This window comes from Xenopus tropicalis, chromosome 2, assembly GCF_000004195.4.
Source record: "Xenopus tropicalis strain Nigerian chromosome 2, UCB_Xtro_10.0, whole genome shotgun sequence".
Classification (NCBI taxonomy): domain Eukaryota; kingdom Metazoa; phylum Chordata; class Amphibia; order Anura; family Pipidae; genus Xenopus; species Xenopus tropicalis.
In genome coordinates, this window is record NC_030678.2 from 112,271,100 (window position 1) to 112,297,333 (window position 26,234).

Here is a 26,234-nt window from a genome sequence, read left to right on the forward strand (position 1 = left end):
AAATTTTCGGTTGTCGTTTCCCTTCGCTTCAACTCCCCTCTGGCTAGTATTAAAGTTCGCATTGTAGTTAAAGTTGGCAATCCGGATCGCATACTTGTGCACTTAAAGGAGACATATTGGATAAATGGGAAAAACGCTTATTTTGTAGGCAATTATGAATAATATATGGTGCTGGTTTCACTTTGTGCTAAAAATTAATCCTCTCTGTAAAAATGGCCCCTTTATTGGAGCTCCCTATAGATCCTATCACTTCTCCGTCCAATGTGTGAAATGGAGTGGGCGTGTCCTAACAGTCCCTGCCAGAAGCACAGTAGGAGGGGGAGAGCCATTCACAGCCCTGCACTCGCACAAGCACAGACAGGCTTCAGTTCCCTATCAGGTCAGCCTAGCTGCTGATTGGTTCCTATCCTACAGAGCACTGTACTGAGTGCCACGGGCTCCCCTGCACATCCACAGAATTCAGCCAGCAGGAAGTGGAACAGATGGGCGTTACTAGTGAGGTTTTTGTGGAATGTCTCAATAAATCAGTCAGAAACACATCTTTTTTAAGCACAATCCTTCTATATCTAGAGGAGTATAATTCACTGGTACATTCATAATTTTTATAGGATATGTCTCCTTTAATACGAGTGGCACACATAATTCAAAAAGTGACAGCTACCTGAATCTACAGCCACAACTCGTCACTAAGCGCGCCTCTTTTCACTTTTTCATACAGTCTCCCCCTCCTCAATAAATCCTGCGCCCTTCCACATGTATTTCTGCACACCTCCTGCTTTCAAATACACTCCCTGACTCTAATGCACTACGTATAATAAATGTACTAGTAGTGTCTGTGCAAAGTAGTGTGTGACAAAGCAGCAGGTTAGCTTTTAATAAACACAAGCGGGGGGGATCTAAAGACAAAGCAGCAGGCTGGTGTCTAATGACGACAAGAAGGAGGGCGGGTTCTGATCTAAAGGCAGAGTAGCAGGCCGGTACCTGATGACGACAGGGAAGGGGCGGGTCTTGACTGAGTAGCAGGCCGGTGTCTGATGACGACAGGGAAGGGGGAGGGTCCTGAACTAAAGACAGAGCAGCAGGCCTGATTGTGATGACAAGGAGGGGGAATGTGCCGATCTAAGGACAGAAGACAGGCAGGCAGGGTGAGCTTGATCGAAACTACTGGGGATTGTTGGAAAAGTTAAAATAGACACAGTGGGCCCTTATAATCTGTGGGCCCCGGGCAAATGCCCCTATTGCCCTGTTATTAAAGTGGCCCCTGGCTAGAGCATGTAGCGCGCCCCGGAGCAGCTCGTACACCATGGAGGTGGGATCCGTACAGCACACGGACCCTTTCCCACCGGCCCCCCCAGGACTTTGCTCGGAGATGCTGGGGGTGGCGGAAGAGTCTTACAGGGCGGGTAATTTTGAACTGGCAGCAGAGATTTACGGCTCTCAGCTGGAAGAGCAGCCCCAGAGGTTTCTGTGGCTGCGCAAAGGGGACGCATTGGCACTAGCTGGCCGGGTGACAGATGCCTTGGACTGTTACACAAGGGCGGCCATGCTGAGCCAGCTTCGTCCCGAGGAACTGGGGGTGCTCGTAGGGAGCATTGCGCGGAACATCAGGGAAAAAGAGCTTGGCCTTCCGTGTGCCCAGAGAGAGCCTGGCACTGCTCATCCGCAGTACTCTGTCAGCCCTTACTCAGCGCCGCCCGCTGAACCCACCCCCATTTCCGATATCTTCTCCTGCCCTATGTGCCGGCTCCTGCTGCTGGACCCGGTCACCCTGCTGTGTGGGCACTCAGTCTGCAAGAGGTGCCTGCGTGCCCAGGAGCCGCTGCAGTGCAGCCAGTGTGGCGACAAGCTGAAGGGCAAAGCCGAATGGCCCGGGGTATCTCTTATGGATTCTAAGGTTAATGTGGTACTGGGCAACCTGTTGCAAAAGTGGCTGAAGGAAGAGACTAAGGTGCGAAGACTGTCGGTGGAAGGGGAACTTCTGAGGGAGAGCAGCAACCTGATGGGGGCCATGGAGAAATACAGCGCTGCGCTGGAGCTGAGTAAGTATCCCTGTCAGTGCACTTGTTATTATGTATCATCACTCTCATATGTGTTACATTTAGAGAATATGCATTTAAAAAAAAAAGGGAAAGTTGACCTAAAACATGTTATTTCATGTTATGTTATTTCAGGCATTAGTTGTCAATGTCATAATGCAGTTGGTCTTAATTTTGCATGCTTTTAAAGGGGTTGTTCACCTTGAAATTAACTTATATTATGATATTCTGAGAATTTGCCATTGGTTTCATTTTTTTATTTTTTGTAGCTTTTTAGTTATTTAGCTTTGTTGTTTAGCTTTGTTTAGCAGCTCTCCAGTTTGGAATTTCAGCAGCTATCTGGTTGCTATCGTCTTTTCCATGGCAACCAGGCAGTGGCATGAATGAGAGACTGGAATATGAATAGAAGAGGAACTAAATAGAAAGATAAATAATAAAAAGTAACAATAAAATTGTAGCCTCACAGGGCAAGAGTTTTTTGGCTAGCGGAGTCAGTGACTCCCAAGTGAAAGCTGGAAAGATGTAGACAAAGATGCCAAATAATTAAAAAATGTAACATAAATAATGAAGACCAATTGCAAGGTTGCTAGAGATAGTACATTCTAAAAGTTATTTTAAATTGAACCGCCCTTTAAATATTTATTTTGATATTGCACCTTTTTCAAATTATACTATAATTAAAGATTCTCTACAGGGCAGGGACATCCTCTTGTGTCTTTGACTCTTATCTTATTAAATTGTATCTTTTATTTATTTGTGCTTATTGTAATACTTTGTATTTATCTATTTTAATACCCATTGTATATTAATGTATTCTACTGTACAGCGCTGTGTACAAAAGTAGAGCTTTATAAATAAAGATATATATACATACATACATACAAAGGGGCGTGTTGTGTAAAAAAACAAACATGTGTACTCTTTTAAATATAGAAGGAATGTGCTGAGAACATTTGTTTTAGGGCTGAAAATATATCCAAAAACCCTACTAGTCCTACTGTTCCACTTCCTGCTGCCTCCTTTCCCAGGCTGTGCAGGGGAACCAGAGGCACTCAGCGCACTGCACTCTTAGATAAAAGTCAATCAGCAGTGAGGTGGACCTGATAGGGAACAGCAGCCTTGTCTTACTGCAGGGCTGTGATTGGCTATCCTCTCTTCTACTGTGCCTTTGGCAGGGACCCTTAGGACAGACCCACCCCTCATGTGAAACAGGGTCAGGGACTATAGCAGATCTGTAGGAAGATCAAGTGAAAGCTGGCACATATTATTTATTATTGCCTACAAGATTAGGGGGTTACTTATGCTATATGTCTCCTTTTAATAAGTGAGTTCTGTTGCCAGTGGACCTAGTAGCCTAAACTGGTTTGTATTTTTAACCAAAGAAAAAGAAATGGCCCTGCACTATAGTTTCAGGGTGCACAGTGTGTGATAGTAATCGTAACTAGAAAGGATTCCTTAGAAGGAAAGACACACAAAGAGCTGTGCCAGGTGTGCCAGTAAAGCTCTTTGTGTGTCTTTCCTTCTAAGGAATCCTTTCTAAACTGGTTTGTATGTCTGGTGTTATATATTTTTTATTGCCAATTTTCCTTGCCTGTTCCCTTTTTTCCAATTTCTAGCATTAAGCGTCTCTGTCTGGTTAACAGGAGCAACCAAGGCCATTGGCCACATCCTGAGACAGTTGCCCCTTGCTGCCCCAAATGGCCCCAATACCAAGTTGTGCACATTTCTTTTCTTGTATCTCTAAAGAGGCGTGATAGACTCCATGGGATGCATGCCATGTCTTCTTTTAACATATGGGCACACAAACTTCTCCACAGATTCCCCAGTGATGAGACTCCATTGTGTCTTGTGCGGGCCCCACGGGTGCAAATTGTGCACCCTCCCATACCCCCTCTAGTTACGCCACTGTGCCTCTGGAACTTAACTTCCACATCTATTTGTCATTTTTTTCCACTAGCAGAACAAGCTTATAGAAATTTCTTTTAATGTGCTTTGTTTTTGTATATATATATGTAATATATGTGTTGGTATAATCTGCATAAATGGGTGGGTACATATAATTTTAGTAATTGTAGCATAAATATGTTTTGACATATGCAGAGTAAAGCTGATCATAAACTAATAGATTTTCTTGTTTGGGGAGGTCACCAAACGAGTGGCTTATCCAATTGTTTGGTATCCAGGCCTAATTAAACCTTTTTGAAGAGGACCACATCATCATCATTTATTTATATAGCACCAGCAAGTTACACAGTGTTTTACGTTAATTTATATCAAAGAGGGTTTTTACAGTAGTTTCATAATACAAAAAAGAATTGCTGAGGGATACTGCTGTATCAAAGCAAAATCACCACATCACAGGCCATACTTGACACCCCCGAGGAATTTCTTCCGTGCTTGTTTTTTTTTTATATTTGTGGCTTACGGGTAAAAAAAAAAAAAAAAAAAGGTTGGGGACCCCTGTTTTAGATGATGGATTTATAATGCTTTTTTATTGTTTTACTATATCTTTGAAATGCTATATTTTTGGGATCTCCTTACCATAATTTAATAACGTTTACAGAATAAATATTGAATCAGAGGGTCCTGCTCATCTGAGCTCAAATGGTTAATGAATGTACCAATAGATGTGGTTATTATTGCCCTTTATTTATATAGCACAAACATATTCAGCAGGGCTTTTACATCACTTGTCATGTTTCTTGTATATTTTATTTAATATATAAACCTGTCCTGTAATTATATTAAGGGACTTGATGGAAATATCATGGTTATGGATTGTGAAGATTATTACCTTTAATCTAATTGCAGTAATTGTTTTGTAATGTCAGGCAATAGCTTGATCATTTGCATTAAAGGGGACCTTCATCCAAAAATAGTGTTTTGTATAATGAAAAAAATGCAACTTTCCTCATATACATTAATAAAAAAAAAATTCAGTGGTTTTATATGTAAGTATAACTACAGTTTAAATTAGTATATGTTTGGATGTGTATGTACTCTGCATAAACTAAAAGAGATACACTTTCTCTTATTAAGACTAGAGCTTAACAGAGTCAGCCAGAATAAAATGTAATTGCTCTTTATACATTTATGGGACCTGTTATTCAGAATGCTTGGGACTTGGGGTTTTCTAGATAAGGGATCTTTCTGTAATTTGGATCTGCATACCTTAACTTTACTAAAAAAATAATTTAAACATTAATTAAACCCAATAGGATTGTTTATGCAGAATATCGATGGAAGCGCATAAAAATGAAAAATAAAATATATATAGTGCAAAAAAGTAAGATGATAAACGAATAAATAAATAAAGTGAGTGCTTTAGTTGAACACCACTAATACATGTGACCCCAACTCTATAAATGTTCAAACTGCTCACCAGAACAACGTATCAAGGAGCATGTAGACCAAACCCAGCTGGGCATTGATTGAAGTGGGATCCAGTTCAGCAATGTATATAGGATAGAAGATGAGGCAAATATAGTGTGAAACTGTTTAATAAATATAAAAAGCCCTGCGCTCTGCAGGCTACTTACAGTACAGTAGTAATATAAAAGCAATGAACATTCGAAGTGTCCACAGAAGCTCAACGCGTTTCGCGTGCTGTGCTGCACGCTTCCTCAGGAGCAGATAAAATATCTGCTCCTGAGGAAGCGTGCAGCACAGCAAGCTCAATTTTCACTCTTTGATAACTATTTCATTATTCCAAGAGTCAAAGCCAAAGGACAGAATGGGGTAAACAAATACTGCTTTCAACTACCAATTATATATAAACATAATTGTAAAACCATTGAAAATATTTAATTAGTATATACTGGAAAGTTGGTTAAAGGAGAACTAAAAGCCCCTTAACCACCCTTACGTCTCCCTTTTCGCATAGCCTATAACTTTGAAAAGTGGCCCTATAGAAAAACCCAAGCTTAAAAAGCAGAGCAGTGCAGCAGTGTACCTAGGCGTCATCTTACGTTTATTAGAAATTGTTTTGGATCTCACTACCGACACGGACCCTGCTTGAGCATGCTCAGTTGGGGCAGATTCCCGGCAATTACCAACTCTGCAGGGTCCTTATCGGCACTGAGACCCAATACTAGCCATAGTTCATAAAGAGATAAAAGGATTTTTTGCAATAAGGTAATACTATTTTGTAGCTAACTGATTTAAGAATGCAAGCTTTCAGAAAATATAGATCTATTCACCATGCATTTTATTGATTTTAATTGGGCACATAAGGGGAGATAATAGCGATAATGGTCATATCTTTTGTGAGCTGTTGTAACATCACAAAATTCCTGATAAAAGTTTACAATGTTTTCTTGAAAGCTTGCATAGTCAATAAGTGGACACATAGGGGCACATTTACTAATCCACGAATCCGAATCACGAATGGGAAAAAATCGTATTGGAAACAAAAATTTCGTAAGATCGCAAATATCACGAAAATGCTTACAAAAAAATCGTATTAGTCACGATAATATCGTATTGGCGATCCGAAAGTCACAAAATTTTCATAACGAACAATTGTAAACAGCGGTAAAACCTTTCTGATTATTTCGTGCAAACGTCTGAAAAAGTCGTGTGGCGTACTAAAAAGTCGTGTGGCGTACTAAAAAGTCGTGCGGCGTACGAAAAAGTCATGCGGACGCCCGAAAAAATCGGCGAAAATACGATCGGAGCGTTCGTGCTTTTGTAAATGTGCCCCATACTGTAGGTGCTTGGTTACATGTGATTCTGGGATCCTGCACCATTTGTTGCCACCATAGTTTAAAGCAAATTGAAGTAGAAAGAGGCCATGGAGATCACCAGTTCTAAAACTCACAACAAGCTGACATTTATATTAATTAGTGAATGTTGTTTAATACCTTTTACACACTGGGTAGTACTGAGTTTATCACGTTTACTTACCTCTATCCAGGACATACAGTACGTGCCATAAACAACCTCTCTTCAACTTTGGCCTTCTTTGCCATATAGTATTTGCATTTTGTTTACTGTTCTCTGACAAGGTTGCAGCATGATATTTTTATACCACTTGTATTTCCTTATCAACTATGCAGCTGCAAAACATTGACTCTGATTAAAAGGAAATCTAAATAACTTAGCACAGTGCTGTCCAACTGGCGGCCCGCGACCCCCCTCTGTGTGGCCCCCCACCTGTCTGGCTGCTTTGATGGCTTACTCTTGTGTAAGCTTTAAATGGTATCAGTACTGTGATTAACTGCCCCCCCTGCATGGTTCTCACCTTAGATTCAGGCTGTATTGTTTAAATATGTAATTCCCTGTGTTGTTCACACCTTTTAATCTCTGCATTGTTCACCCCCTGCAGTGTTCACACCTCAGGCTCAGGCTGTAATCACCCCCATTGTTCCCCTGTTCACACCTCAGGAGCAGTAGAAACCCACAAATAATCCCTGCACACTACAAAAAGAACATATACTGAGGTGGTACTGCAATTAAAAAGTTTTTTAATATATAGTTATTGTGCAGACTGTAGGAGCAGTGCCAGCATTGTGTAGGCTGCCTGTGTGTGCCATACACACAGGCATCATAGGGCAAGCAGAGTATGGCACACACAGGCAGGGTAGGGAAGGCAGAGTATGGCACACACAGGCAGAGTATAGCACAAACCAGCCAAGAATGGCAAACACAGTGAAAGTATGGCACACGCAGGCAGGGTAGGGAAGGCAGAGTATGGCACACACAGGCAGGGTAGGGCAGGCAGAGTATGGCACACACAGGCCAAGTATGGCACAAGCCAGCCAAGTATGGCACACAGGCAGGGTAGGGAAGGCAGAGTATGGCACACACAGGCAGGGTAGGGAAGGCAGAGTATGGCACACACAGGCAGGGTAGGGAAGGCAGAGTATGGCCCACACAGGCAGGGTAGGGAAGGCAGAGTATGGCAGGTTTTTGCTGTACTACAACCATTAATATGGGTATGGTCATGTGATAACATGGGTGTGGTTTCAAGTGGGTGCAGTTTCAAAAAGGGGAGTGGTCAAAACTGGCTTCCATTATCGGCCCTCCACCACGTAGGTCGGAAAAATTCCGGCCCTCGGTACAACAGAAGTTGGACAGCACTGACTTAGCACATAAAGGGGAAATATTTCTCACATCTTTTTGAACTGTCAAAATGTAACATGATTTATGAAACTAGTTTTGTTTAATGTGTTCATTCTTTTGCAGAAAGAAATACAATTTCACAGAAATTTGTGTCCCAACAGTTTCTGTATCAATACAATTGAAAATTGTTTTTAAGCATCACTTCAACAGACTTTTGACTACCATTTGTTTGTCATATATAGATAAATAAATAAATAACATTATATATATATATATACAGTCCACACGACAGCACCACACTCCAAAATCTGCTGCTCTGCAGCTGCCCCTGTGCACGGGATATCATATAAATATCAAAATAAAACAGCCAGCACCAAGGGTCTTTGTATTTCAAAAAATCTCTTGTGTATTATAATTGCATGTACAACCGACGTTTCGTCCCTTTTGGGACCTTTTTCAAAAAGGACCTTTGAAAAAGGTCCTAAAAGGGACCGAAACGTCGGTTGTACATGCAATTATAATACACAAGAGATTTTTTGAAATACAAAGACCCTTGGTGCTGGCTGTTTTATTTTGATATATATATATAGATATATATATATATATATATATATATATGGGAAGGGTAGCTAAAGCCTGGATATATTATTTTCCAATATGTAAATTTGATTGCAGGGGACCGCTGAGTTATGTCTAATTTACAGCACCTCATGCTATAAATTATGCATCTTCTCTCTTACTTTATAAGGTCTTGTATTTCTTACCAACTTCCAAAATTATATTTGCAGCCCTTGTACTTGGTCCCAACTAAGATATAATTAATTCTTACTGGAGGAAAAACAATCTTATTGGTTTTTTTTTTCTTAGTAGACTTAGGGGCTGATTTACTAACCCACGAATCCGACCCGAATTGGAAAAGTTCCGACTTGAAAACAACATTTTGCGACTTTTTCGTATGTTTTGCGATTTTTTCAGCGTCTTTACGAATTTTTCGTTACCAATACGATTTTTGCGTAAAAACGCGAGTTTTTCGTAGCCTTTACGAAAGTTGTGTAAAATCTTGCGATTTTTCCGTAGCGTTAAAACTTACGCGAAAAGTTGCGCCTTTTTCGTAGCGTTAAAACTTAAAAGGTGCGAAGTTTCGCGTAAGTTTTAACGCTACGAAAAAAGCGCAACTTTTTGCGCAAGTTTTAACGCTACGAAAAATCGCAAGATTTTACGCAACTTTCGTAATGGCTACGAAAAACTTGCGTTTTTACGCAAAAATCGTATTGGTAACGAAAAATTCGTAAAGACGCCGAAAAAATCGCAAAATACCGATCTTTACGAAAAAAACGCAATCGGACTCATTTCGACCCATTGGTGGGTTAGTAAATCAGCCCCTTAAAGTATGTATGTATAGATGGAGATCGAAATTAAGATCCTAAAACCCCCAGGCCCAGAGCATTGTGGATAATAGGTCCCATAGCTGTGTGTATGTATGAATAGAGATTGTTTTCCTTTTAGATAAACCCTAGCAGCAAATCAGAATAACAGTTCATAACAACTTGTCAAACACTGACACAGTTCTGAAGCCTGATGTGCTGGTTTTGATACATGTTTGTTGCTTGGCACACCCAACGTTGGAATTTCATATGTTGACATAGTTTCATTACATACATTTTGCTTATATTTCATTCAGAAAAATTATACAGACTTCATAAATTGCAAAATGTGAAGGAAGATATTAAGGCACCATGTATGCCATATGCCCCTACTACAGGTAAATGCTAACCTTGCTATCATAGCAACATTAAAACAAAAGCAAAACTTTGCTATTTCTATTTTCTCCCACTTTACATACTAAGGGGCGCGAAAAAATCGGAACGGTTTGCCCGCTGTTTACTAGCGCTCAATACGAAAAAGTTGCGATAATTCGCGCAAGTCATAACGGCTACGAAAAAGTCGCGACGGCGACGAAAAAATCGCAAAATTTTCGTTTCCAATCTGATTTTTTCCTATTCGGGATTCGGATTCGTATTCGTGGATTAGTAAATAAGCCCCTAAGTTTTAATGCTGTTTGCTATAGTTTGTCTGATATTTTGGTAAGATATTGTAAGCAAGATAAAACGGGCCTTGCCTACTCAGTGTCACATATATTGTTTTGCTCTATCGCATACACTCATTCTGCCTCTGCCACATAAATGTATACTCATTCTATTTATCATGAACATGAAAAATTTTATGAATATATGTTTTAAGTGCATAAACAGCTAATAATATATTTGTATGTGAAATATAAGAAAGTTACAGAGTACTTTTATAACCAGAATGATCATATATACAGGTATAGGACCCATTATCCAAAATACTTGTGACCTGGGGTTTTCCCAGATAAAGGGTCTGATAATTTGTAACTCTATACCTTAAGTCTACTAAAAAAATCATTGAAACATTAATTAGACCCAGTAGGGTTGTTTTGCCTCCAATAAGAATGAATTATACCTTAGTTAGGATCAAGTACAAAGTACTGTTTTATTATTACAGAGAAAAAGGAATTTTTGTTTTAACTTTGTATTATTTGTTTATGATGGACTCTCTAAAAGATGGCCTTCTTGTTATTTAGAGCTTTCTGGATAATGGGTTTCTGGATAACAGATCCCTTACCTGTAAAATCAAAGATTCAGCTAAGTGTTAGTTATGTTGGAAATTATTTACTCACTATTACAAAACACAAGAATATAAGAAGTCATCATGGAGTTACAAGATTATTTTAAGATCATTGAATGGCAAGGTCCAAATAAAGCTTTCTACTATTTACTTTGTAATGACCTCAATAACCGAACAATTATACAGAAGCTTAAGCATGTTAAATTTCAACCTTCTTTCCTCTCAACGTATAGTGCGTCATAGACAGCGAAGTAATCCCGTTGTGTTACTTTAGCCAGATTAGCAATCTCTAGAAAGTGTGTCAGGAGCAGGACTGCTTCTGGACTATGTTGACTGCACCAATTACTGAAGCTCATTGCTTCCAGTCATTTAGATCATATTTCACATGGGTTAGGTATGTTAAGGTTATAGTTAAAAGATACTTTCTATAAAGATTATATAAATAGAAATATATAACTAAATTTTCATTTTAAAATGAAATGATATTACAAGTTTTTTGTTTGTTCTCTTTTTGTAAATTTCTAGAAACTGAAATTAGGATATGCAAATATATAAAGTACAGGTCCCTAAATCTACATTAGTATAAGGCTTGCATCACTCACGTGATTACTTGCATTTCTGGTGAGTTAGGAATGCTCTTATAATTCTTTAATGGTCATCTGAGCACCAGGTACTGTTTATATACAGGGCTAATTCATAGTTGGCAGCTAATCATTCACAAGTACCTGCTATGTTTTTTTGGTTGGTTGTTTGTTTTTATTTATTTTTATTTTGAATGCAATAAAGATGACATATTGTTGTTCGTGCAACATTCTGTGTATGTTATGAGAAGAAGTAAATCATTGCATTTATAGATTAAAATATTATATTATAGATATATTTCATTAAATTAAATGATTGCCAAATCAGTGTTCTTGCAGAAAGTGAGATATGGCAAAATTATCAAAAGACTTTCGAAGCATCTAAGCTAAAAATAATATTGGATTTGGAGGTTTTTTTTCTTTTTTTTAAATATCTGATACGGTTATAGCTATGGTTGTCTAAATGCCTTTTGAGTGTTGGTTATGGGTGAAGCCCAGTGGGTGCGGTATTAAGATTGACGGGAGGTTCATTTGTAATTGTGTTGCTATATGGATGTTAGTATTTTAAAGTCTGTTTAAAAGTGATTTTGGTCGGTATGCTTCCCGGGGTTGTTAAGTCTTTCTTTACTGGGTTTCGGAAAAAGGATAATTTGAGCATCATTGAAATTTGGGCAGGGAGTTTGTTGAGTCCAGATTTTTGTGTATGGGTTAGAAAAATTGGTGATCTTTGAGAGTTTATTGAAAACCCCTGTGAACCCATCCAGGCTTGAAGCTTTGTTTGATTTGAGTTTATTCGTTGCCAAGATGACCAATATGGAAGTATTTAGTAGGTCTGTTAGTTGTGTTGTAAGGGTAGGGGGCTTACCTTGGTGGAGTATTTCATTTATGATACTAAATCTGGAGTCTTTGTAAACATTCTCAAAAAACTAGGAAAACTGTTTGGCTGTTTTATCTGCCATGGTAATAGCTGACCTGTCTCCAGTTGTTTTATTTGTGTTATGATAGATTTGTTGTATAGTTAGTAAGGTAGGCTGGGTATTGAGAATTATATGTTTAAATGTTTGTTGGGTTAGAATTGCTACTTCTTGTTTGAGAGTTTATAAAGTGATGATATGCAGACATCTATCCATGTTTCTTGCAATGTGCAGCTGTCCATTGCTCTCCAATGAGTTCCTTGTAAGTTCTTGTAAGTGCTAGGTTTGGTGAAAGGTGTTTTAGGTGTGTTAGGTTTTTTTTTCTTTTTATAAGGGTTTTGAGGTTTGCCATATTCCAAAAGAGGAATTTCAATGAGTGGGTAGTCAGTGTGCTATGTTTTGCTGCTTTTCTGTCAGGTGTTTAGGTATCTGTGAAGTGTTCAAGTTACCTGGATTTCTGCATCCCAGCAAGCACGGTTGGCTAGCAGTGTTCTGTGTAGAGTGCAGTAGAGGGAGCTCAGGTCCTGAAAGAAATAGATGATGAGAAAAAGGTGCAACATTTTTGTTCCCATTTTTTTGTCTTATGCTTGAAAGCTGAGAAATTTTGCAGTGACAGGTCTGGTTGTAGTATATCTGCTCCATTGATTGATTCTGGGATGTGATGAAGCAAAGATTGCCCCGTTTTCTAAGTCTTCCATTTTCTCTAGTAGGGTTGAGATGGTTCTATCTTTTTGTTATAGTATGTTTATGATGACTGTGTCTTTTGTTCCACCTCTGTTAGGCGTTTTGAATTTGACAGTCTATTGATGATTGCAGTCTTTCAAATGTTTGTCAATCAGTGGCATGAGATAGCAAACCATCTCCTTTACCAGAATGTGTGTGGTCTTCATCTCCTTGTTTGGGTTGTGAGATTGGGGATGATGGATGGCAGTTAGAGCCTTTTCCTGCCAGCACATAGTACGTGCTTGGCAGGCAAAAAGGTGTTCTGTCATGATTTTTATTTCTAAATTACACTATAATTCACTCTATCGTTTAAAATGTTATTCTTGAACCAAGAAATGTATTTTTTTTAGTTGTAGTATTGGTGTGTAGGTAGCCATCTCAGTGCATTGTGCCTGATTTTAAACTTTCCAAAGGAGTCAGCGCTACACATTAGAACTGCTTTCAGATAACCTATTGTTTCTCCTACTCCATATAACTGGAGGAATCCCAAGATGGACTTGGATTTTTTACTATTGAGTTCTATTTTGATATCTACTGGGAGCTGCTATACCTTCCCATTGTTCTGCTGATTGACTGCTGGAAGGGTGTGATATCGCTCCATTTTGCAGTGCCGCAGTAAAGTGTGACTGAAGTTTATCAGAGCACAGGTCATATGGCTATGGCACCCTGAAAAGTGAAGAACATGGTTAGCCCTATGTGAATTTCAACATTAAATATAAAAAACATGTTTTCCCATGGCAGTATTCCTTTAATGTATGTTTGAAAATTGCTTAGAATTACAAATTTTTTTTATTGTGTTAAAAATCATTTTTTTTGTTCATGACCCCCTTTAAAGAATGAGATTTAAACTTTTTTGCACTTTGTCTTTCAAAGTCTTACCCTCTATTTTTTTTCTTTTTACACTATAAAGCTCCATAAATAATCATTAAAATGCCTAATTTAATCCCAGTTGGGTCAGGTTTAGCAACAATGATGCAAAGATTTGACAGTAACCTTGTTTCACATGCTGTTTATAATTAGTTTAGTGTGGAAAGAAGTAACCAGAGTAAAAATTATTTTTACATTGGATAGGCTTGTGCTCCTGACACCAAAGACATTAAATGGGCTGATAAAATGTTCGCTCTAACCCAAGCACTTGTGCACACCCACAAGTGTTTTAAAGGCTGTGCACAGATTGTGGTGCTACACTGTACAGATGTGTGCACTCCTGCGCCAACACTCCAGCAACATGCACACAGTTTATCAAATGGGTGCAAATTTTGTAATGTAAATCTGGATTATTCAAAATCTGGATTATTCAAACTCATGTCATAAATTTTCAAATTATAAATTCTACGCACACACTGAAATATTTTTATTACATAGGTCTGAATGCACCATAAAATTTGCTGCTTCCACATTCTGGTTCTTAGATTCACCGGAAGATTTATTTTCAAACCAATATTGATAGTACATAAGCGTTGGTTGGCATTACTTACTAACTTACTAACAGGCTGGTGGCTGGTTGAATCAACTTGCTTTCATTTCAACAAAAAAGGGATAAGTATTCTTTATTAACTTTATCAAAACCATTGTGGGTTTTTTTTTTTAACTGTTGGGTTTTATTTATTTATTTTTTTTCAAAAGTAAAAGTAATTGTTGTTTTTGGTGCTAATTTACAAAGTTTGTGGGATCCATAGGTATACAGCAGGTTACATTCCTTTGTAATTACCTTCAGTTTGAGGTGGGTGTGGTTTGATTAGTTGACCTTTACAGACTGTTTAAATAGAACCACTGGCACTCCAGTGGAGCTTGCTCTGATGGTAGGTGCTCTGTAAGTGTTTGCTCTTTAAGTGGGGGCTCTTAAGTGGAGTTATAAACTCAGGAGTTAGTGGGGGCTCTTAAGTGGAGTTATAAACTCAGGAGTTAGTGGGGGCTCTGTAAGTGGAGTTATAAACTCAGGAGTTAAACACTAAGGGAGTTAAAAACAAGGTTAAACAAGGTATTTACTACAAGCCCTTTCACCTATTTTTGTTTAACTGTTCTTGTAACTGGGAGAATGAGTGGTAGCAACATTGAAGGTCTGACACAGTGCACAGCCTGCCACATGTATGCAGTTGTGGAACAACAGTTCCAAAGTGCATACCTCTGTTGTGGATGTGAGCGAATTGCCACTTTAGAGGCTCGCGTTAGAGCGCTAGAGGAACACCTTGCAACACTGCGTTCAATCAACAATCTTGAAAGGAGTCTCTTGCTAACTGAACAAGAACTAGCGGGGTCAGATAGTATGGGGGGAGGGGAGCAGCAAAAGGATGATAGGGCAGTAAGCTGGGTGACAGTTAGAAAATCTAGTGTGGGGAAAAGGAAAAGGGAGGCTGCTCCAGGGTTTGCGCATCCTAACAGATTTGCCAGATTGTGTGAAGAAGATGGGAGTGTGAACTCTGGACTGGCAGTTCTAGATGAGGCTGATCTCTCTAACAGCCGGGAGACCAGTTTCTCTAGTAGTGGTGGGGAGGAGAGCAGAGCTAGGCCTAAACAGATGGTGGTTATAGGGGATTCGATCATTAGGAAAGTGGACAGGGTAATCTGTCAAGCGGATCGCTTCAACCGGACAGTTTGCTGTCTTCCTGGTGCCAGCGTTCGGCATGTGGTTGATCGGGTTGACACATTATTGGGAGGGGCTGGGCATGACCCGGCTGTCTTGGTACATATCGTTACTAACGACAAAATGAATGGTAGGTGGGGGACCTTAAAGAGTGAGTTCAGGGATCTAGACTCTAAGATTAAGCAAAGGTCCTCCAAGGTCATTTTTTCGGAAATTTTGCGGGTGCCACGTGCAAGTTTAGGGAGACAGCGGGAGCTAAATGCGTGGCTAAAGTCTTGGTGTAGGAAGGAAGGGTTTGGGTTCCTAGAGCACTGGGCTGACTTTTCCTTGGGGTACAAGCTATACAGCCGTGACGGATTGCACCTCAATGGAAGGGGGTCTGCTGTGCTAGGGGAGAGAATGGTTAAGAGGTTGGAGGAGTGTTTAAACTAGACAAGGGGGGGGGTGGGTGAGCTAGAGTTCTATGGGAAAATTAGTGTAGACGGGGCAGGGGGACTAGCAAAGGGTTGTGGGGGAGGAGTGAGGGGGGCATATAAGTTATCAGATAAGGAGCTTCCGTTACAAGGAAAACAGTCTCATATTTGCCTTAGCTCTAACTCTCCATTAGCTAATGTAAACATCAGAGGGAGAAGTAATAATCTCCGCTGCATGCTGGCTAATGCGCGTAGCTTGTCGGGTAAATTAGGGGAGCTGCAAGCTATTGCATGTATTGAAAATTATGATTTATTAGGTATCACTGAGACCTGGTGGGATGATAAATGCGACTGGGCTGTGAATTTAAATGGTTATACACTTTTTAGGAGGGACAGAGAGATTAAAAAGGGTGGAGGGGTTTGTCTTTACGTAAAGTCAGATTTAAAGCCATGTAATAAAGACATTACCAATGAAAACGTCGAATCTCTTTGGGTAGAAATTTCAGTAGGGCTGAAGGTCACAAAGAAAATGGTCATTGGTGTATGCTATAAACCACCCCGTATAGATGAGGGGGATGAGACGCAGCTACTGTTGCAAATGGAGGAGGCTTCAAAACTGGGTCAAGTTGTTATTATGGGGGACTTTAATTATCCGGACATTGACTGGAGTAATGGGGTGGCTAAGTCAGAAAAAGCTAGTAGGTTTGTAAATATGCTAAAAGACAACTTTTTATTTCAGGCGGTTCAAGAACCTACTAGGAATGACACTCTTTTGGACCTGGTGATTTCTAATAATAATGAATTCATCTCTAACATTTGTGTGGGTGAGCATTTGGGGAACAGTGATCACAACATGGCCTCCTTTGAGATAATGCTGCAGAGACAGCTCTATAAGGGAGTAACTAAAATGCTCAATTTTAGACTGCAGACTTTGCCAGTATAAGGGCATCTCTGCAATGTGTCAACTGGGAAAGGCTTTTCATGGGGTTAGATACAGAAGGAAAATGGAACATCTTTAAAACATTGCTTTGCAGGTATACACAACAGTATATCCCCCTTGTAAGCAAGGAGAGGAATCGCAAAGCAAAACCTTTATGGCTGAATAAAGGTGTTAGTGTCGAGGTTGGTAAGAAAAGACGTGCTTTTAGGGCATTCAAGTTAGCTGGGACAGCAGAAACTTTCATCAGGTACAAGGAAGAAAATAAAGCATGCAAAAAAGCTATCAAGCAAGCTAAAATAGAAATGGAAAGGGATATTGCAGCTAGGAGTAAAAAGAATCCAAAATTATTTTTTAATTATGTGAATAGTAAAAAAATGAAGCAAGAAGGGGTGGGAACCTTATTATCACGGGGGGGTAAGTTGGTTGATGAGAACGGGGAAAAAGCAGAAATTTTTAACTCTTATTTTTCATCTGTCTATACATCTGAGGAGCCAGATAATGAAGGCTTCCCTTTTAATATGCCCAGTTCTAGTAATTTAGCTACTGACGCATGGGTCACTAGGGAGGAAATTCAAAAGAGACTTGAACATGTAAAGGTAAACAAAGGTCCAGGGCCGGATGGGATTCATCCCAGGGTATTAAATGAGCTGAGTGCTTTGATTGCCAAACCTCTTTACTTAATTTTTCAGGATTCATTGAGGTCTGGCATGGTGCCGAGAGACTGGCGGATTGCTAATGTGGTGCCGTTATTTAAAAAGGGATCCCGTTCTCAGCCTGAAAACTATAGGCCTGTTAGTCTGACATCAGTAGTAGTAAAACTTTTGGAAGGGGTAATAAGGGATAGGGTACTTGAATACATTGCAGTTCACAATACTATTAGTTTGTGCCAGCATGGTTTTATGCGTAACAGATCTTGCCAGACTAATTTAGTCGCCTTTTATGAGGAGGGGAGTAGGAACCTCGATGCTGGAATGGCAGTTGATGTCATCTACTTGGACTTTGCTAAAGCGTTTGATACAGTACCTCACAGAAGGTTAATGATCAAATTAAGGAAAATTGGCCTAGAACATAATATTTGTAATTGGATAGAGAACTGGCTGAAGGATAGAGTACAAAGAGTGGTGGTAAATGGAACATTTTCTAATTGGACCAGTGTGGTTAGTGGAGTACCGCAGGGGTCAGTCCTTGGTCCTTTGCTTTTTAACTTGTTTATTAATGACCTGGAGGAGGGCATAGAGAGTACTGTTTCTATTTTTGCTGATGACACTAAATTGTGCAAAACTATAAGTTCCATGCAGGATGCTGCCACTTTTGACAACATTAGAAAACTGGGCAGCAGACTGGAAAATGAGGTTCAATGTTGATAAGTGCAAAGTTATGCATTTTGGTAGAAATAATATAAACATGAACTATCTACTGAATGGTAGTGTGTTGGGGGTATCCTTAATGGAGAAAGGATCTAGGGGTTTTTGTTGATAACAAGTTGTCTAATTCCAGGCAGTGTCATTCTGTGGCTACTAAAGCAAATAAAGTGCTGTCTTGTATAAAAAAGGGCATTGACTCAAGGGATGAGAACATAATTTTGCCCCTTTATAGGTCCCTGGTAAGGCCTCACCTTGAGTATGCAGTGCAGTTTTGGGCTCCAGTCCTTAAGAGGGATATTAATGAGCTGGAGAGAGTGCAGAGACGTGCAACTAAACTGGTTAAGGGGATGGAAGATTTAAACTATGAGGTGAGACTGTCGAGGTTGAGGTTGTTTTCTCTGGAAAAGAGGCGCTTGCGAGGGGACATGATTACTCTGTACAAGTACATTAGAGGGGATTATAGGCAGATGGGGGATGTTCTTTTTTCCCATAAAAACAATCAACGCACCAGAGGTCACCCCTTTAGATTAGAGGAAAGGAGCTTCCATTTGAAGCAGCGTAGGTGGTTTTTCACGGTGAGGGCAGTGAGGTTGTGGAATGCCCTTCCTAGTGATGTGGTAATGGCAGATTCTGTTAATGCCTTTAAGAGGGGCCTAGATGAGTTCTTGAACAATCAAAATATCCAAGGCTATTGTGATACTAATATCTGCAGTTAGTACTAGTGGTTGTATTTATAGTTTATGTATGTGAGTGTATAGATTGGTAGGTGTGGGTTAGGTGGCTGGGTATACTTGGATGGGTTGAACTTGATGGACACTGGTCTTTTTTCAACCCTATGTAACTATGTAACTATCTAACTATTGTTGTACCGCCTGTACACTTACTAAAAAATTATATGAAACTGTTATTTTCTTTCTCGGTTAATTACAGAACATAGGAACTGGAGTCTTGGCTGGAGGAGACTACAGGTATAATGTTGCAGTGGTATGTGTAGTAGGGAAAGGGACAGGGCCAGACTAGCAATCTGTGGATTCTGCCAAATGCCAGAAGGACTGCTGTAAGATGCCATATACAGTCACTATTTAGTGGGCTGGTGGGGGGCTGTTTGGGCCTTTGTTTACCAGGGCCTATTTTGACCCCAGTCCAGGTCTGGGAAGAGAGCATTGTAAGACATTGGACCAGAGCTGTCATTGGGGCAGTCATCCTGGGCCCGGTGAGTTTGTGGGTATTAAGGTGAGCCCAGCTGTGCTGCACTTACTTGGATTAGCCGGTCCCCCCATGACTGTCAGTGAGCAGCAGACTTTGGAAGGGAGGGCGGGAGGTTTTCCATACTGCTCATTTGTCAATAAAGTTTAAGTCCTGGTAAAGCCACCTGGTGAATGGTTGAGCTGGAGGGAAAGTTCAAACATCACCCATCTAGTCCCTATGCTGCCATGACATGCAGGCACCAAAGCTCCTGCCTTCTCCTCCCAAACCTTCAGCTCACTGACAGCGGGGGGGGGGGGGGGCACCCTCCTAATCCATGTAAGCGCATGATTGTAGAATCCCCCCTTAAAGGATACCTATCACTTAAGAAATATGTTTTCCCACCAGAGGTGAAGGTTTATAGAGCTTACACTCTGGTAGTGGGTAACAATATTTCATTTTTCTGTATATATAAGTATATTATATATTGTATATTTGTATATTTCAGTAAGTGGGTGGCTGTGTCGTGGCACACATAAATACATAATGCGCAAGCGCTACAACTCTCTTATTATGCGCATGCGTGTGAAATAAGCTTGATAGGCACATTTACCGCCCATATGTCAGGTGCATGTGAGACTCATTATGTGCATTAAAAAACATGGCCATCCTCACCAGGAGCTCTCTCCGTATAGCTCTCTGTATATCTGAAATAAGTGTCTTTTGAAATGGAAAACTTGGCCTATTAGGACCTCTGGCTACCGATGAGTGTTTTGGTTTTAAACCATTCGGCTACCGAGTGGCCCTGAAAGTTTTGCTGAACCCGTGATTTTTTATGGCAGCCTTGCATGGGACATATTTATCAAAGTGAAATTAGAACTCAGCACACAGTGAAATTACACCACTCCCTATTCCTGGGAGTATTTATCAAAGGGTTAGTTCTTACTTTCACCCAATGAAAAATTAAGTCTTTGAAAATCATTATAGAAATGAATAGAGCATGGCAAATTTATTACTCTAGTGGTGAGCCCTGATTGATACATATCCTACATAAACTGCTTTTAATAGCAATCACAGTTATGTTTTCAAAGAGCTTTTAATGTAGTTTGGAAAGTTTCTTAGAATAAAAATAATTTATTTTCATTATTATTATATTTTTTTGAGTTGATATCTCCTTTAATGGTGATAAGATTACTGTTTACTAATTATCTCCTAGAATGTTTGTTTATTTTAGGTTATTGAGTTAATTTAATTGTTACAAAGTATAGAACAAAATAAATTTCTGCACAGGAAGAAAGCCAGACAGAATTAATTTAGATAAAAGATCAGGTAGGCGTAATTGCTGATGTACATACAGGCTAAGGCAGAAGGCAGAAATGTGCGCACGGTGCCTATCAATTTGCACAGCAAAGTAAATAAAGAACCATTAATTTGTAGTTACCCAAGATTCTCTGGAATACATCTAAAATACATTATTGTACATAGATATGGGCAGTGCCCCTACTGCTATGAGAGAAGGAGGAAAGCTTCCATATTGTTTTTTTTTTTTTTTTTTGTTTTTTTTTAGTGTAGCTAAAGCCCCACAGTAAGTGCAGCCTAGAGAGATTAAAGGTGGCCATACATGGGCAAATTTCAGCTGCTGATTTAAAGGAGAAGGAAGAAGGAGAGGTAAAAACTAAGTAAGCTTTATCAGAAAGGTCTACGTAAATACAGCCATAAGCACTTGCAGAAACGCTGCACTGATTCCTCTATCAAAAGAAACACGTGATTTCTTGTCTTCTTTTGTGTTTACATGTACTTCGGTATCAGACTTCTTTTATCAGAAAAATCCTTCATTCCCAGCTGGAGTCCGCAGCTCTCTCACAGTTCCCTCTCCTGCTCCCCCCTTCCTCAAGAATTCTAAGAACTCCCCCCCCCTAGGAATGTGTGATCTAAACCAATCAGCAGGAAGCTTTCTCATAGTCTTACAAACTGCGCATGTCCGTGTCTTGGTGCAGGAGCCTGGCATTATGGGAATTTTATTTACAGTGCTCAGGGTTTTTTTCCCTGTGAGGCTTCTGATCATCTGAACAGGAAAGATTTAAGGAGAGACTATGGGGCGACATAAGGGCACTATTGAGAGAACTGAAGGTATGCCTGTAGCTTGAGATTAACACTTTATTAGCCTTTCCTTCTCCTTTAAGACCGACTCGCCAGCTTATCTGCCCGTGTATGGGGCCATCAGACAGGATTTTCGACCGATATCTGGCTAAAAAATTGGCCAGATGTCCATCGGGAAGGGTTGATTTTTGTTTGATCAGGGACTGCATCAGCTTGTTTTCCTATTCCCTTCATTGCAATGTGATTGCAGGGTAGGATTCCTCTATAGTTACGCCACTGCCTATATTCATTGAGATTTAAAATGGATGGCTAACCGAGGGCAGTTTTTTGCATAATGGAAAAAAGGTAATTCTAAACAAGTTTTAAATATACATCAATTAAAAAGTTATTTGTACACAAGTGAAAGGAGTGTCACTGTTATTTGTGACTTAAGAAAAATAAAATACAGTTTCAGGTAAGAGGTGGTTATGCACAATATAAGCTATCAAAGCTGTTTCGCAACTGTAATAACTTGTTTTATTGCTTTAGTCTATCAGCCTACAAAGCTGAATATGCATGACTTAAGCTTCCTGTTTGTCAGACACAGACACATGAAAAGAGAGATCATTGGTCGAGTTGGCTACATATACTGGTAGTCAGACTGGCATTATAAGCCCAAGTCCACAAATGCATTAGTTACGGAACTAACAGGTCAGGTGGGAGAGCCATTTATGCATTCAGCTTATAAATGCACATACGCTGAACGTGATCACAAGTAGAATGGATTTTACCAGTATTTCTGACTACAATCTTCACATTTCCATGATCTGTTCCCAAACATATTTGATTGGGCCTGGGTGTATGGGGTGGTCTCAGCTGAACTTACCATCCTTATCTTCTCACATATGGCTTTAGTGTTTTATACTGTTAATGACCAATGTTTGTTAAATCACTTTTTTTTCTAAACAGAAGATACAGGTATGGGATCCCTTGTCCTAAAAACCTGTTATCCAGAAAGCTCCGAATTATGGGAAGGCCATCTCCCATAGACTCCTTTATAAGCATATAATTCTAATTTTTAAAAATGATTTTCCCTTTCTCTGTAATTATAAAACAGAGCCTTGTACTCGATCTCAACTTAGATATAATTCATCTATATTGGAGGGAAAACAATCTGTTGGGTTTGTTTAATATTTTAATTATTTTTTAGGGCACTTAAGTTATGGAGATCCAAATTACGGAAAGATCCCTTATCCGGAAAACCCCAGGTCCCAAACATTCTGGATAACAGGTCCCATACCTGTACTTTAGCTGATATTTTCCAAGAAACATATTATTTACCCATTAGTAGTAAATAGTATGTTTTGGTATATGTTGGTCTATGTGTCCTGTTATTTCTTTATTTGCTTCTTGCTAAAAACAGCGTGTCATTTAAAATATGTACATTTTCACCTCACAAAAGACTCGCTTTTGCTTCTCCAGGGAAACTGTTTTTATTCACGTTTTTCACGGAAACGTGATTCTTACCCTGCTGCTCCATCTGCCACACGTGTCCTTGGAAAATAAATGCAGGCTTGAGGAGGTTACCTAGAGACGGGATTGTAAGAGTCTTATAGGCACTGAAATGGGATTTGCATGAACTGCTGGCTTTTTTATGTAATTTGTAATCTGGTATTGCCTTTGCACATGCTCAGACCAGCTCTGGAGAAGATTAAAAGGAGAGTATGTCTGTTCATCTTTTATAGCTGCTTTGCTGAACCCAGCTTCATCTGAGGAAGAGACAGGATGATCATGTGCTTCTATAATCTTCAGTCATCTGCTCTCCAGTTACAGAATACATGTTGCAGAGTTTTTTTTTTTTTTTCTTTTTTTTTTTTTTTTTAAAGGTCACTGTCCTAAAAATACCATTCCTGTCTGGTTTCTAGAGTTTGGAGCTCTCTGGGAAATCAGTTTGCATATGCTGCTTGCTTGCTGCAAAAAAACAACAACAACAACAACAACAGCGGCAGGGTCTGCAGGAAGAGGGTGGCAGTGAAAATTACAGAAGCCCCAGCACTAATGCAGAACATGCGTTTATCTACTTGAACCTGCAGAAAGAGGTGGTAAATAGAGAGGAAAAGGAAGCATATAATGTTTCAGCCTTGGCACCAGAGGCAATATCCTGTGGTATTACTATATGTAACTGTGAGAGTACAATTTCCTATGTCCCATGTGCCATAAACCTGATAATTCTCAGTAGAGTGTGTGAAATGAGTGCTGAAATAAAAAAATGGATTGTGTAACACCTGTTTGGCTAGGATATGGCAAAACCCTGGCTAGTAATTGGTATAGAGCACGTGTTACATGCGACCTTAATACAAAGGAGTGGGCCTCCGCCAAGTGGGAGGTATTAATGGAGCTGAGGGTGTTGTTAAACTACAACTAGCTAGAGCTTGTGTGGTGTAGTAATGGATGCCAGAAAGGTTCTTGATGATGAACTAATAACTTGTTTATTGTACAAGACACTTATGAAGTAGTGCAACAGGGTATTATACTCACAGACACAGCAGGTATGGATATGGTCACAATAGAGAATAGCAGATGTGACACTTAAGGAACAGTATAACCCACTTGAAGGATATGCAGAGTATTAGCTGGATACCTGAGATGAATACCCTCACTGTAGGGAATGCTTCCAGCTGACTATGGTCCAGGGGCACAGCACCTTCCTGAATCCTGCGTCTAAACCGGTCCCTTCAGAAAGGCAAACAGAGCCGGGGCAGGCTAAACCCTTAACACTCCTTTGATGGGGCTAAATAACTGCCCTTACTAAATAGACTAACTGTGCTCACCACTCCTAGAGGGAGCTCTTAAATGCTTCTGACTGTGCTGGCTTGTTCTCGTTCACGGGGCCCTGTCCCTGACTTAAGATAAAGGTGATTCTCTTTACTGGGGCCTTATGCCATCAGGCTCAATGGTGTGACGCCTGAGACAACAGCAGCCAGAGAGGAAGACACTCCTCCTTGCAAGACACTATATAGTCTTCAAGGGGAGTGGTCAACCTGGGCTAAACCTATTGGGAATAGCTTAATAACTGTAACCTGAGTGTAGAGGGCTCTGCCCTATAACCGTACAGATAAGGAAAGATAGGGAAGTAAAGCCATAGGGAGCTTAACCCTAATGGGGCACATTTACTAACCCACGAACGGGCCGAATGCGTCCGATTGCGTTTTTTTCGTAATGATCGGTAATTTTGCGATTTTTTTCGTATATTTTGCGATTTTTTCGTATCTTTTGCGATTTTTTCGGCGTCTTTACGATTTTTGCGTAAAAACGCGAGTTTTTCGTAGCCATTACGAAAGTTGCGCAAAGTCGCGATTTTTTTGTAGTGTTAAAACTTGCGCGAAACGTCGCGCCTTTTAAGTTTTAACGCTACGAAAAAGGCTTTGCGCGCAAGTGTTAACACTACGAAAAAATCGCGACTTTGCGCAACTTTCGTAATGGCTACGAAAAACTCGAGTTTTTACACAAAAATCGTAAAGACGCCGAAAAAATCGCAAAAAATACGAAAAAATCGCAAAATTACCGAAAAAGTCGCAAAATGTTCGTTTCCAATCGGAATTTTTCCAATTCGGATTCGAAATCGTGTCTTAGTAAATCAGCCCCTATGGGTCCCTACAATTGCTTCTATGTTTCAGTTACTGTAGCATTTCTAGATATGAAATGTGAATCACTAATTAAATTACCCCCCCCCCCACCAGGAAATGGACTCCTAAAACTGAAAATGATTACAGAGAAAAGACAAATAAAATGACAATTCACGAAAGTCATAATGCTATGAAAAAGTCGCGACAATTCATGAAAGTCATAATGCTATGAAAAAGTCGTGACAATTCATGAAAGTCATAATGCTATGAAAAAGTCGCGACAATTCATGAAAGTCATAATGCTATGAAAAAGTCGCGACAATTCACGAAAGTCATAATGCTATGAAAAAGTCGCGACAATTCATGAAAGTCATAATGCTATGAAAAAGTCGCGACAATTCATGAAAGTCATAATGCTATGAAAAAGTCGCGACAATTCATGAAAGTCATAATGCTATGAAAAAGTCGCGACAATTCACGGAATTTGTAATGGCTATGAAAAAGTTGCGACAATTCGCGCAAGTCGCAAAATTACGAAAAAGTCGCAAAATGTTCGTTTTCCAATCCGAATTTTTCCCATTCGGATTCGTGGATTAGTAAATCAGCCCCTTAGTGTTGGGTAAGGAAAAAATAGTACAGTAAATAACTTCTGTCACAGTATATACAAATGTAATGCTGTCTTTAGGCAGATTGGCGATCTCGCCAAACAAGTGGATTTTACAGTGTATGGCCACCTTAAGAGACATTTTTGTGTATGGTATGTCCTGACAATACATAGAACAGGCAGGGCTGAGTTTACAAGAATTAGCAATATTTTGTAATTGAAGCTGACTACTGCATGCTTAACTACATTGCTTACTAGAACATTATAGTTCTGTCCCTACAGCAGAATCTTTCAAATATAGATGTTTTGAGGGCATCACAAGGCTCTGCAAAGCCCAAATTTAATGGTGTTGTTGTTTTGCTTGAAACAGAACCGTGATTAGATTTTGCATTTATTTATTTTGCAAGAAAACAGTGGTATTCCTTTAAAGGGATTCTGTCATCATTTTTATGGTGTACTTTTTATTTTTAAAT

General features: G+C 39.7%; 1 protein-coding gene across 2 annotated transcripts in view; it reads left to right on the forward strand.

Moving 5' to 3' along the window:
* Positions 1-990: 990 nt before the first annotated feature.
* The window catches only part of lonrf2 (LON peptidase N-terminal domain and ring finger 2), a 45,355-nt gene continuing 20,111 nt past the window's right edge, over positions 991-26,234 (forward strand). The window contains exon 1 of one of the 2 annotated variants that reach the window (XM_012957170.3): positions 991-2,051. In XM_012957170.3, coding sequence (XP_012812624.1) covers positions 1,304-2,051 — 748 coding nt within the window. In that variant the 5' untranslated portion in view covers positions 991-1,303. The remainder of the gene's footprint in view (positions 2,052-26,234) is intronic. The other variant, NM_001045693.1, reaches the window with a different exon arrangement.